The sequence below is a fragment of the Accipiter gentilis genome, chromosome 16, assembly GCF_929443795.1.
Source record: "Accipiter gentilis chromosome 16, bAccGen1.1, whole genome shotgun sequence".
Classification (NCBI taxonomy): domain Eukaryota; kingdom Metazoa; phylum Chordata; class Aves; order Accipitriformes; family Accipitridae; genus Astur; species Astur gentilis.
This window is the reverse complement of record NC_064895.1, coordinates 24,342,269-24,355,539: the sequence shown is the minus strand read 5'-3', so window position 1 is coordinate 24,355,539 and position 13,271 is coordinate 24,342,269. Positions and strand designations below refer to the sequence as shown.

Sequence of the window (13,271 nt, the reverse complement as noted above, 5' to 3'; positions counted from 1 at the left end):
CCCTGGCTGCCTGAGGCAGCTCGAGGGCCTCCCTCGCAGGGCCGGGGTTTTGCTGAGGGGCTGCAGCCGTGAGGCGGCTCCTTCCCGCGGGTGCGCGGGCCGAGGGCAAGGGGAAGGGAAGGGGCCTCCTCGGGAGGGCCTGAGGAGAAGCGACGGCGGCGCGGGCAGCAAACTCGGCTGAAAAAAAAAAAAAAACAACCCCAAAAAACCGAAGCGGGTCAGGGAGAAGCGGGGCGGCAGCGGATCAGCCCGCTCCCGCCGCCGCCTGAGGAGAGCGGCGGCTGGGCGGGAACGGAGGTGGGGAGAGCGGCGGTGACGTCATCCCGCCTGGCAACGGCGGCACGGCGTGGGGGCGGTGGCCCTGGGCTCTCGCGGGATTTGGCAACCCCCGGCCGCGGGCGGGGCGGGGCTGGGGCGGGGCGGGGCAAGGGGGGGCGGGGCCGCCGGTGCCGGAGCTCGCCTGAGGCGAGGCGGTGAGCGACGGGACGGGTCCGGTCGGGTCTGTGGCCGCCTCTCCCCCCCCCCCCCCCCCCACTGCCCCGGGCCGCCTCGGCGGCTCGGAGCAGCCCCTTTCACGCCCGTAACGGCGCAGATGGAGCCGTCGTGCCCGGCTTGAGCCCGTCGGAGGGACCCGGTAGCCGCTCCGCCGAGCCCGGGCGGGCGGGCGCAGCATGGGTAAGCGCGGCGGGCAGGCGGCGAGGCTGGTCCCCTCTTCCCGCTCCCCCCCACCTCAGGGCCGCCGCCCTTTGTCTGAGGGGAGAAGGCGCGGAGCCGGGGTGCCCGGGAAGCACCGTCGCTTCGGGGCAGCCCCCGAAGTCCCCTGGGGAAGGAGCGTTGCCGGTGCCCGCTGCCTTCGCGGAAGGCGAGGGGGGGGAGGCCCGGGCCCGGCGGGCGGGAGCTGGCGGCGGCAGGTGCCCGCAGGTGCGTGGGTGAACGCCGCCGCCTCCTCCTCCTCCTCCTCCTCCTTCCTCCTCCTCGGCGGGACGAGGAGCGGCGGTGGGGCTGGGAGAAGCCGGGGCCGCTCCCTCCCGCCCGGCCTGGCCCGGGGCGGGAGAAGGCGGGGGTTAGCACCGGGGGTTATGTGATTTTTCGGTGGGGAGAGCGAGGTTTACAGCCGTGGAGCGAACGCTGAGCCGGTGCTGGTTGGAAGGAGCTTGGCTGGAGTGGCTTGGTGAAGGGTGGGAGTTTTTCTGATCAAATCGAGTGGTTTTTGCCTCTTTTTTTTTTTTTTTTTTTTTAGTTAGCTTCAGTTTGAGCTGCACCTTCAGCCATTTCTCCAGCAAGGTGTTGGCTTAAAAAAAAAAAGCAAGCATACAACAAGGTATTCCTTTTCTCATAATGTGCTAGTTCAGGCTTACGATTAATTGAAACACTCGGTTGTACTGCGTCTATTTTTTAATGTAAGAGCATCTGCACAGGTAAGTATGAAAGAGTGACTCGAACATCTCTTCGGAGCCCCCTTTCCTTATGCAGAGTTCCCCCACTGGGGTCCGTGAAGGTCCACTGACCATTTTGTCTGCGTTACCTCCACTCGTATTGCATCCCTTGCTCTGCCACCCTGTATAACATCAGCTGCTTAACGTACTTCTGGAGGGTGTGCGCGAGAGCGCGCGTGGCGTGTTGTGTGAAGAGGCGTCTGTGTGCTTACGCTGCAGTGTGCAAACATGCTGTGTGTGAGCGTGATTTAAGCTTTTAAAGTGGAAGGATACCGGAGTTTTGGATAGCTTTGCTTCTTCCCCCTTGTGCATAAAAAGAAGGGAAGAAGTGCACGGTGTGTGCTGATGAAACGTGCACTTAGTGAAGTGATACGTGCTCCTCCTGGCTTGTGTTCCTCCTGATTATAAAGACGTGCTTTTGATGTTTTCATCTTGGTGAAAATTGTCTTATGTAGCCAAAGCACACTTAAAATGAAATCTGAGAATATAAAGTGAAATTGTTGGTTGAGGTTCTGATACAAACCCAACTCTGAAGAATTCACTTTTTGATGCTTCTTCTGATTGCCCAGAATAGGTAAGAATTACTGTTTCTTTCTGGGCTGCATTGTCTTACTTGCAAGTGAGAATTGTCTGTCCAGGTCATTGCAGTGACCTGTGATGGTATTTCCGAAAGCGTAAAGGTTTAGTGTGCTATTTAAACATTCTGAACTCAGACTGCATAATGCTGAAATGTGAAATACCTGAGGATTTACATATGGTAGGTCTGGGTTATTAAAATTATTAGTATACAGTTAGGAATACTGTATAAGACTGTTAATAAAAGACCAAGTCCAGTTTATGACTGATTGCTATATGACATTGTTTTATGTATTTTTTTTTTCCTCACCTCTCCTTTTCTTAAGTGTGGCTTCTTTCTCTGCCTCTTCTGATTACAGTAGTGAGCATGTTATTACTGCTCCAGAGGTGACTGAATTGAGTGGGTGCATACACTCTGTGTCAAGTATTGTTATTGCATGGGTTGTTATAACTGTAACGATTTGTGTGCATGTGCGGTTATAGAACTGTTTCTGCCAGAATGCTGGCAAACCTCTATAAATGAGTGCAGACTGATCCCAGAGCCTTTTAAATAGATTTTCTTTGAAGGTGTTGTCCTTTATTCAGATTTTCAAGTGTTACTCACTTGTTACCAAAAAGTGGGGAGGAATGTACAGTAAAACATCTCAAAAAATAATAGTGGAAAAAACCCTAGCTGTAATTGCTCTGTACTCTATTTAGTGATGGCCTCACGTTTACCTTGAGAAGCCATTAGCTGATCGTTTTATTACTGACATCATGGTAGAGCTGGTTCTTGATAAGAGAATGTTTGTCTTTTCTCTCAGTTTATGGAAGAGTTTTTATGTGTAAGAGGTGGTGTAGAGGGGACCGTTGAGGTATCTGTTTGACAAACTCAAGGGTTTCTGGGATGTATGGAGAAGAACAAGGCAGTATGACTCTGGAGGAACCAAAAGGAGAAGGACAGAAATACAAAATGCCTTAGAACAGGTTCTTTTATGTTCTTGTAGTAGCTGGAAACTAGTGTTGCAAGAGCATGTGTCATTCAGGCGCTTGAAAGATGGGGAGGAGTTATCAGAGGTGACAAACACTAGTTACTAGTAATGCCCAGTTACACGCTTAAGCTCTGTCACTGTAATTTTTTGCCTTCTGTACTAGATTAATCATGTGGATTCAATATATGGCTCTCCAAATAGATAAATAGATTAATTAAAGGAAAAAATGTATTCAGATGTTCTGGGGAAAAAAAAAAAACTTTATTTGATTGAATTATCTTTTTCCTGTCTTGGCTTGATATCCACTTAAAGGGAGGTAGAGTTCCATGTCTTGGTGCATTGTAACATCTGTCCGGTTTACTTCTGTGGCTCCTAATGATAGTTAAGAAATGGTTTGACTATACAACTTGTATGTTAGCAGGAAGGTTGAGCTAAATTTGCAGTGTCCCAACTGATTTTTGTATAGCTTCACAACTAAGAGTGAAATATTCTGGCAACAGCTGTGAAATTGCCACAGTGGTACACTGAAATCTACTGTCCCTCTGTCAGTATCTTCTTAGCTATATGCATTTTTCACCACCCCCCCTCCTTTTTTTATTTCCAAGAATTTGTGCAAACTTTCATTTGTGGTTCCCGTGAGGTAGTACATTTGAATTTGCTGCATTTCTTGTTTAGAAAGTTTTGTAACTTTGGAATACTTTAAGAAGCAAGACGTACTTCTTTGTTGCTAGCGGAATGAGTATAAATATAAGTAAATATATTTGGTCTACAGAAACTATTCAGTAAGTTCATCGAACATTAAACATGTGTGAAACCTTTTGCATTCTTCACCTTCATGTTGGCAACAGAAAAAAAAATCCGGAAGGTTTTTGTACTTTTAACATACTGTCACAGGGACAGTGACAGATTGTTTCTATGCACTAGTATTCACTAGTAATAGTACAAGAACCAATTAAAACATTACTTCAAGGTTTGTTCTCTGATGAAAACCAACCAAACAAAAAAACCCCAACCCAAACAAAAAAACAACCCAACACCCCCACCCTATCCCTGCCAAAAATCCACTCCAAACACCCTCAAACAATGGCATAGGATAGATGGAGAGTCCTTCCCCTTGTATTTTTACCAAGAAATATGTGATGTACAATTAAACTTTATTCACAGTAAACTACTGAAGAATAAAATGACTTAAGTACAGGTTATTGCAACCCTTCTGTACTAGGGTACTTGTCAAGCCTAATGTTCACAGGCCAACTGTATTTGTAGTAGCAATGTTGAGCAAAGTGCTTTCTTATTATCATTTTCTTTATTGTAGACAAAACTATAAGGGAAGATGGTGGAAGGTTGACCTCTGGAAGAGAGGTGCCTAAGCTACTGGGAAAGCAACTTGCAATAACTGAGAAGAGTTGATGGATATTGGGTTTGGGTCAAGGTAGAGGAGAAATACCATCAAAAGGTGCTAGAGATTCTGTCCACTCGGCTCTTGCCCTTTTGTTTTTCCAAGAATGTAAGAGAGCTGCTGTGCTGAGAGTCCTGTCTGTGGGGCAGGTAGGGAGGAAAAGGATATGGAAAGCAGGTCCATCATGGAAAGTTTTTTTGTTTGGTTTTGTTTGGTTTTTTTATATATAAAACCCCATGGTCTGGCAGTTAGTAATTTATGGACTTGCTCAAAGGTGTTTGTAGTTTCACCGGACCTTTTCTATAGATAGGGATGGACCGTCAGGGACTTGTACAAAGGAGGACAAAGAGGAACGTGGCTCTTGCCCTCCACAACTACCTGTGGCAGGCAGAGTCCCTGTTTAGCATGAGTGGGCGTGTGTGGGGAAAATATGTCCCTTCAGTTTGAGGTGTTTTCGCTAAAGCTGCTGCTTGTTCTGCCTGACTCCTTTGTATTTTTTGAGAAATGGTGGATGATTGTTTGGTGGCTTCAGACTGAGAAGTCTCTCTGCAGCTGTTTTCCTCATGTGCCAGCCATTCTGGGTGCTGGTCCCCTTTACTGGATGGTTATTTCAATTTTGGTAGCACTTTCATCTTGTTGTTGAGAGTTGTTCAGGACTGTGTATGTGTTGTTCAAGACTTAACTCCATGCAGGGGTGTAATTATATTTGCTGTCTTGGTTTCTTTTGTTTTCCTAACAGTTCTTAGAGTTTTTGTTTCAGCTAGGTAGGTTCTTCCCTTTGAAGTCTCTTCACCTTCACTGGCCTTCTTCACTCTGTGTCCACCTGTGTTAGGGCTTTATTGTCCCTTAGTGGGCTTTTTCTTGTTGCATAAACACAGAAAACACATGGTTGGGCACGCTGTATTGTCTGGGGCTAAGCAAGGCAACTGCCTGGTCTGTCCCGTTCTTGCTGTCATAGCTCTGTTCTTCCCATCCATTTTGCTTCCTTGGAGATGCTGTCACATATGAGTGCTGGTCCAGTATTTCCCTAACCTGTTTTCATAAAAATGATTTGTTAGAAAAGAGCAGCGATGAAAGTGCTTAAAGTTACTTGTGTCATCTTGACAGAAGTGCGTAAGTCAACCAGGTGAAATTTGTTGCTAGTGGGTCTGGGGTGTAGAAATTTCTAGCAGCTAGTCCAACCTGTGATCATGTCCTGGGCTCTTAAAACATGTCTCTGGTCCACTACAGGGGTTTAGCCCTTTTATTCTGTTCCTTATAAAGTGGTGTGTTTGGTTTTTTTTGTTTGTTTTTTTTAACTGCCTTCCTGTATTTTTTAATGTAGTTAAACTATGTTCAACTCTTTTTTTTTTTTTTTCCCCCCCGACATTCTTCCTTTCCATGAACATTGCTTTTGTCTTCTACTCTGATTTGTGAATTTGCTACTGATCTAAAATGTGCCCCACTCCCTGTGAAGGTGACGCCTATGCCTTTGTGTCCTTTATCTTCTTGGAGGTGCAGTGATCAGAAATAGTTTTACGTAACTTTGTTGCTGTGATGGTACCAGCCTAACCCTGCTTGTGCATCACCCTCGGCTGTCCTGTCACAGTGGTTGTTAGCAGGACTGAAGTATCCTGAAGCTGCCTGTTCAGTTGCCTGTTTTCTAGAGTGATCCATTGCTATGTTAAATAAAAGTGTACCAAAGATTTAACTTTGATGCTAGCCTTTCTTTGAGCAGGATCTTTGCCTAGATGGCCTCTGTAGGTTCCTTTCGCCCTAAATTATTCTGTGTTTCTTAGCGTAAACTTCAATTCATTTGAATAATGTGATGCCAGCACTGCTATTTACTTTCTCTGACTAATGCCAATAAGTATTTTTGGGTGGGATTATGTTTTTATTGCTGTAGCCATATGCAGAATTGCCTTTCTTTATGTAAAATCGATATGAAATGTTGCTTTTTCAGAAATCTTGAATGAAGAAAATAAAGCACTGTAGATATTTTTTAATAGTATATCTGCATTTCCTGAAAGATTTAAGACCTGTCACGGCCAGAGTCCTAAATCAGACTAAAAGAGAAGTCACAGTATGTGTCTGCCAAATGAGTTAAATCTTTCCACTTTTGGGGTGATGTACACTGGAGAGAATATAATATGAGGTCACTTAGAATATTAAGTTAACTTTTCTTAAAGGAATATATATTGCCTATAACATGCTCAAGGTATTAGGCAGGATTGCTTTCAGTGGAATAAATTAGAATCTAATATTTTGAGTTACTGAAAAAAATGAACCATTTTCCTTTAATTTCAGCAATTTGGACAGTGCTGACTTGTGATATTACAGGGAAGGGTTGCAGCTGGAGCTCTCCACTGAACTCTGGAGAAGGAATCGGGGATCTGTCTGCTTGTGTGCCTTAGTGCTGAAGAGCTTTCTGATAGTAAACTTTGAGTTTAAATTTGACATGACTGTTAGAGAAACTCAAAATGAATTTTATGACCTTTATTGCTTCAACCAGATAAAGTATTATTCTAAATTATTTAAATGGCTTAAGCTCAGCTGTTTTCTTAACAGTACCTAAATTGCCATGAACATGATACTTTTTGATAGTAGAGGAATATGTAAATGGTTTTGGAATTAAGCAGTACTAGGTAATTTTTTTTTTTTTCCTGCAGCAGCAGCCAAGTCTCGGCTGCTGTGACTAGATTTTTGTGGATTGGAATTATTAATGATTTTTATTTTTAAAGAAAGCAGTTCTGCCCAAGTTCCTGGAAACTTGCCTGACTTATCGTTTAAAGAAGACTCTTAAGTCATCAGTTTCTACCTCTTGGATAAAATTACTAAGTGGTCAGTCTTAGTTGAATGTTTTTGACTGTATATGTAGCTTGATCTTTTTAGGCTTGCGCTGAAATAAAGTCTCACCCTTCCTTCACTTAACCTCTGGCTAGTGAGTATTGTCCTCTTCCCTTGCTTGTACAAGCTGAATCTTCTGAAACTTCCCTGTCTTCCTAGATTAGCTTTCAGCCAGGCTGGCTCTCCAGAAACTGAGACTAAGCTCATGGTTGCAAAAAGAGTGAATGGAAGCAGGAGGAGGATGAGGATGCTACTTAATGCGGTGTCAGTTGCAGCACAATTACAGCAGTTGTCAAAGTCGTGCCTGTTGGAAATTACTGTCTTCCCATTTTAATTCTTCAGTTCTGTTGTGGACATACCAGTTTACCTTAATTCTGCTTAGTGTGATGCTTTTTTTGTTTTTTTTCCAAGCTGCATTGTTTCTTCATTTTTGGGGAAAAATACAAAAGCAGAATAAGCAAACTTCTCGGAATGGTTCAAGTTGTTTCCGCTCAATGCATCTTTGGGACTGAGGGGAGAAAAGTCTCCATCTTTGCTGCTTGAAGAAATGAAACTGCTAGTTTCATGAAGTTTGCACTCTCTAGTGAAGGAGAATCACATCACTTAACTCTGAGCTTGTATCTTTAGTTATGAGAGGATTTGTTTTAAGGCTACTTTGCATGTAATCTGTCTTCTCCTGAAGTCATCCTGTGGGTGCGGTTTCACATTGTGCTTCAGCAGAGATAACTTTAGGCTGCTGTCAAAAAGGGCCAGAGCTTTGCGATGCCTCTCCTTAGCTTGCTAAGGCTCTAGCGGTTGTGAGTCCACGGTGTGAGCTGACAAGCTGGCTGGTTTGGAAGAAACTCTTGTGCCAGGTTTGCCATCGTGTCAGCAAGCTGAATGGCCTTAGACTGACTGTACAGTCATTAGCTCCTGTGCAGGAGAGTGGATGGGACTGTATTTCAGGAGCCAGGGAACAGAGTGTGTTTTTCCTTTTCCATTTTAGCCTGCAGTTACTTTGCACTAGATCCAAGCTGAAATTTCTTAAGTTTCTTCAGAGTGTCTATATTAATTGCTCTCCCTAAGCGTTCATGATCCAGCAAACTGATTATTTCACAGCTTGCTTGTTTCTGATCTTTAAAATGTTTTTTTAAAACTCCCTGTCATCCTTCCCCATCCATTTTAAGCCAGCCAAGTGTCCTTTTTAAACTGTGCCTCTCGCTCGCATTCTTTTTTTTTTTGTTGGTTTAATAATACCTTTAAAGAGAAAACAGCTGGAAGTTGTTATTGAGGTGCTTTTTGTATTTCTGTGGATTTTAGTCTTGGTTGTCCTCAGTAATGTGTATGTTTTAAGACGATGACTGAGCACAGTATGTAAAAAAAAAAAAAAAACCAAAAAAAAACCAAAAACAAAAAAAAACCAAAAAAACCCCCAAAAAACCAAAAACACACAAAAAACCCAAAAACAAAACCACCCTCCCAAAACCCCCCAAAAAACAACACCAAACAAAAAAAACCCCTCTGTCCTTTTATATCCAGTTTTTCCACAGTGGGACTGGACTTTAATGTTCCCATCACTTTTATGGAGTTTGGCTTATTTAGTACTGTCATAAATCAGTAAATGCAAGATTAACTAGAATAAGCCTGCCTAAAACTTAAGGTAAATTATACTGCTGTTTGCATTCATTTTAACATCTGAATGTTTCTCTTGGGGAAGTTATAAACTACTAGAACAAACTGCCAAGGGAAGTGCTAGATCCATCATTTTTTTGATATGGTCAATCCCCTGGATGATGCCCATATCAGTGTGTTCTTTAATCTTCCCTTTTGGCAGATTTAGTGATCATGTGTCCATGGGATGATCTAGTTCAAGACACTGGCCAGAGTTGAATCCAACTGGAAGAGAACCAGCTGGCTGATTTGGCAGCAAACTAAACCGGCACACCCTGGAGCAGCACAACTGTGAGACCAGCACAAGATTAGAGGCAGTGGTATGGGAATGAGTAGGGAGAGAGTGTGCAGGGTCACTCCTTCATCCTAAGGTTGTTGGAATTGTTGTAACAAACTCTATTCTCTGTAAATGACTAAAGAATCTGTTCCTGAAAAGCAGAGCCAATCTGATTGGTTTCCTAAGTGGCTTTTAGTACAAGACTTCACAAATTTAGCTAGATTTGCAAGCTGCCTGGGAGTGTCTGCGGAGTTTCAGATGACTATCTGAAGAGTAGGTTATGGGCTGCTTGTCTGAAACCTTAGTGTCCCAAACAACACTTCTTTTTGTGTTCATCTAAATTAGTGCTCTTCTGACGCCAGGTAAAATGAGAAGCTGTTCTGAAATGGGGGCAGTGGTATTGCTGAGGGGAGTAAGTCTTTTGTAGACATGAGGACAAGAGCAAGTATGTTAATCCTATACTGTCATGGGTATGGTAGATAAGGAGACAGCAGATCTTTCAGAGAAGTGCAAACAGCAGAATATCGTCCTTTTATTAAGCATAAATTATTATAAATTGTGCTTTTTGGCTCTTTAAAATCAAATACGGTGTTTTGTTTGCCTGGCTCAAATTATGTGTGCTACTGAAAGTATGTCTTGTCCTTCAGCACAGAGAAGGAGAGTGTCTGTGAAGTGGAAGATCATAGTTAAAACCATTACATTAACATTTTCACATTATGAGAAGCTTAATTATAACAGGATCTGCTTTTACTGCGTACCAGTATCTGCGTAGGGCTGTGGTGTAGGGAAGCAGAGAAATTGTAAACTCTCTTAGATGAAACCCTTTGCAGCTTGAGGAGAGCTTGAAGGCATTTCTTGTAGCTGTATGTGCTATAGGGTTGTATGTGAATTAACAGTGTGGTTTTTCTCAAGTAAAAGCACAATTGGAAGTGCATAAAACTGCCTCTTAATTTTCACCTGTTCATCATCTTACTAGATGCTTATTTGTGGGATGAGAGTTTGCTCTTTCAATCTTAATGCTTCATCCTTACTGAGAGAGAATCATCAAATATATATATATGGATTATAATGGAAATGGCCTCTAATGTGTAGGTAGTAGAAGAAAACCTGCCCTGGTAGATAACTAGTAACATGAAGCCTCAGGCTTGATGAATAGCAGATGAAATAAAGCTGTTTATGAAATATGAGATGTGCTGTCAGTACAATAAGACAGAGCCTGCTGTCTATGCAGCAAGAAGACCGTGCTGATTTCCTATGTAGACAGAGTTGCTGGATCTTGCTGTATGCTGCTGTATCGTGCTTATGTAGTTCTGAGCAGTGATTGAAGTGGTAAACCCTGACCTGAAAAGCTGAGGTTATATTGCTGATTTTTTTCTCTTGATTTTGCTCTTTATTTTGAGTGTTGTGTCACCAGGGTTGTGTCTGATAGTTATGAAATATGTGAGGACAGTCAAAATGATTTCCTTTGTGTTTCTGAAATCCAAACCGCTACTTCAAGTTAATGTGTTGAGAATGGTGGAGGTGAGGGTTAGCTTGTTGTGAACTTGTGCTTGGGTGCTTTGTCTCCTGACCGCAAGGACTGGTATCCGTTGCCCCAGACAGCTTTTCATAACCTCCTGTAATGCCTCTGCTCCCTCCTCAAATTCTTCAAATACCGATCGTTCTGTGTTACTATCAATTAGCTGTGCAAGACACAGCACATGCTGTAGCTGCTTCCAAGCTGCATATTTGGTGATTAGCCAACCATCAGGTTGAAATAGCAGGAGTGTTGGGGCAGTTCTTAGGTCTTTTCCTCAGGGAGGACTGTGATTTGGGTGCTTCAGTGCTGACTCTGGGGGGAAAAAAACCAAAAAAACCCCACCCAAAACCAAACACCAAAAAACCCCCAAAACAAAACAAAAAACCCACCAACTCTTATTTTTGAGATGCTCCTCTTCTGGCATGTTTCAACCAAGTGGGTGTATGGGGGAAGAATTATTGGGAGAGAATAGCCTAATAGGGTTGCTCATACGAGACTGGTTTCTTCAAGTGCTGAAGATTATGTTCAGGTACCTAAAAAACCCCGCAGTGAATGAAGCGGGGATGATTGATGTACCACAGTAGTACTGGGAGAATGGTCCAGCAGGAACCTCCTGCAGTTCCAAAAAGACAAATGCATAACCCAGCATCTAGGAAAGAACAACCTTGCGGTCTACCAGGCGGCACGAGCAGAACAGTAGCTAGCAGATCATGGGAAGTGGTTGTTCCCCGCTACCTGGCACTCATAAGGCTGTCTTTAAAATACCCTGTTCAGTTTTGGTCCTCCCTCCCCTCACATGCAAGGGGGATGCCAACAAACTGGAGAGTTGAGTGTGGTTAAGAGGACAGTGCATATAGTGTGCAAGAAGTTGATCTAGCCTGGAGAAGAGAAAGCCATACTCTCCTTGGAGGCACAGTGGGAAAATGTAAATGAATGGCTGCAAGTTAGGACAATGTTCGTTCATATTTAATATAATGGTGAAAAATTACTATTGAGAATTGAGTACCAGAAAAGGTGCCCAGGGTGGCTGTTTTATCTCCATGCTTTGAAGATTTTTAAAATTTAGCTGGACAATGCCTTGAGTGACCTGATTTGACTTTTGAGGTTAGCCTTGCTCTGACCAGTTAGGAGTAAGTGACCTCCAGAGGTCCTTTCAAACCTTGTTTTTCTGTGATTGGAAGTATTGCAAGCCGTGCAGGTTTAAATCATGGTCTTAATAAGATATGCTTAAATCCTTCTAAATTCAAGTTACAAATGTATGTTTAAAGGACCCGATCTCCTAACTTTTAGAACATAATTGAGCTAATGAAGCAATTTTATTTCCTTTAAAACTATCTGATTGAAATTGTAGGGTGCTCTTGAGCATTTGCCATTTTGACTGGCTTTTGTAAAAATCCATTGCATAAGGATTTCTCTCTGTGTTTTTTAATCAAGGGTTCAGTTTTTTGTATTGACTAAAATGTCCACACTAAGAAGTAAATTAACTTTATTAATGCCATAATTAGTATGGACTGTCCTGACAGCCTGGAGTCAGATAGGAACACTTGTCCCTGTTTTAATGCTAAGCATATTTTGTGGTTTTTGCAAGATCCCAATCTGGGACCATTCAGACTATTGCATCATGTCTGTTTTTAAAGATGAAGGGAACACTTTGTGCATGCTCCGAATGATGCTTTTAAGTTTCCATAAATTAATTTCAAAGCTAGATTCTTGCCATGTTTGCAGAAATACTAATTGTCATTCTAAATTAGATATGTGCCAAATCGTAGGCCATCTATCAAAGCATTTCTGCATTTTTTTTAGAGCGTGAAAGGAGTTTTCTTTTGGTTTAAGCCCAAAAAGCTTTCAGAGACTTTCTTGTTTTTGTAACTCATGAATTCATAACCGGGAGCTATGATCATGCTATCCTTTTTGGCTAGAAGAGTCCTGAAAAAAATCTGCAGGAGGAGCTGAAGCTTTTGTAGTAACATGGGGTCCCAGTATTGAAGGAAGGGAACTTCTATAAAATTTAAATGCAGATTTATTTTTTTTTTCTTGGGGGGTGGGGAGGGGAATGACTTTGTAAAAAGAATTCTAACTAAGATAAGTGTTGGAGTCTTCAGCTTCAAACATATTTTCATGAGCTAATTATCTGGTGGCGGTTTTAAGGGAAAAACCTATAAATATGGTGTTGACCCTGTGCTACTTTTACTGCTTATTTGGTGCTTTGGATTGGAACTAAATCTAAATGAGGTATAATCTTTTTGTTCTTCAGAGCTTTTTGGCATGGCTTTGTTTTAGCAGCTTTTGTAATTTGATGTTTTGTGACTCACCTTGAATGTTTTGCCAAGTAGATGTTATAAAATTAACTTAAGGGAAGGAGCAGAGGAAGAGGCATAAATCTATATATGGAACAGTGTCAGAGTCGTGACTTAAGAAAATGTGGGGTACTTATTTTAAAGTACATTCCCCTGTGCCCTCTAAGATCCCTGGTTTTCTCTGCACATTAAATTAATAGTGGTTTTTCACTTTTGCTTGTGAAGACATTTGCTACCTTTCCTGCTGGTGTCACCTCTCATTTCCAGGCTGGTTTCTTGCAGTGAACTCTACTCGGGAAGGAAGTAACAAGTACCACAAA

At 42.7% G+C, this 13,271-nt stretch overlaps 2 protein-coding genes across 3 annotated transcripts in view; one reads left to right on the top strand and one right to left on the bottom strand.

Annotated features, from left to right (window-relative positions):
• The window catches only part of TNFRSF21 (TNF receptor superfamily member 21), a 1,117,265-nt gene that overhangs the window by 90,164 nt on the left and 1,013,830 nt on the right, over positions 1-13,271 (bottom strand). The window lies entirely within an intron of this gene.
• The window catches only part of CD2AP (CD2 associated protein), an 84,412-nt gene continuing 71,669 nt past the window's right edge, over positions 529-13,271 (top strand). The window contains exon 1 of the mRNA XM_049818452.1: positions 529-675. Coding sequence (XP_049674409.1) covers positions 672-675 — 4 coding nt within the window. The 5' untranslated portion in view covers positions 529-671. The remainder of the gene's footprint in view (positions 676-13,271) is intronic.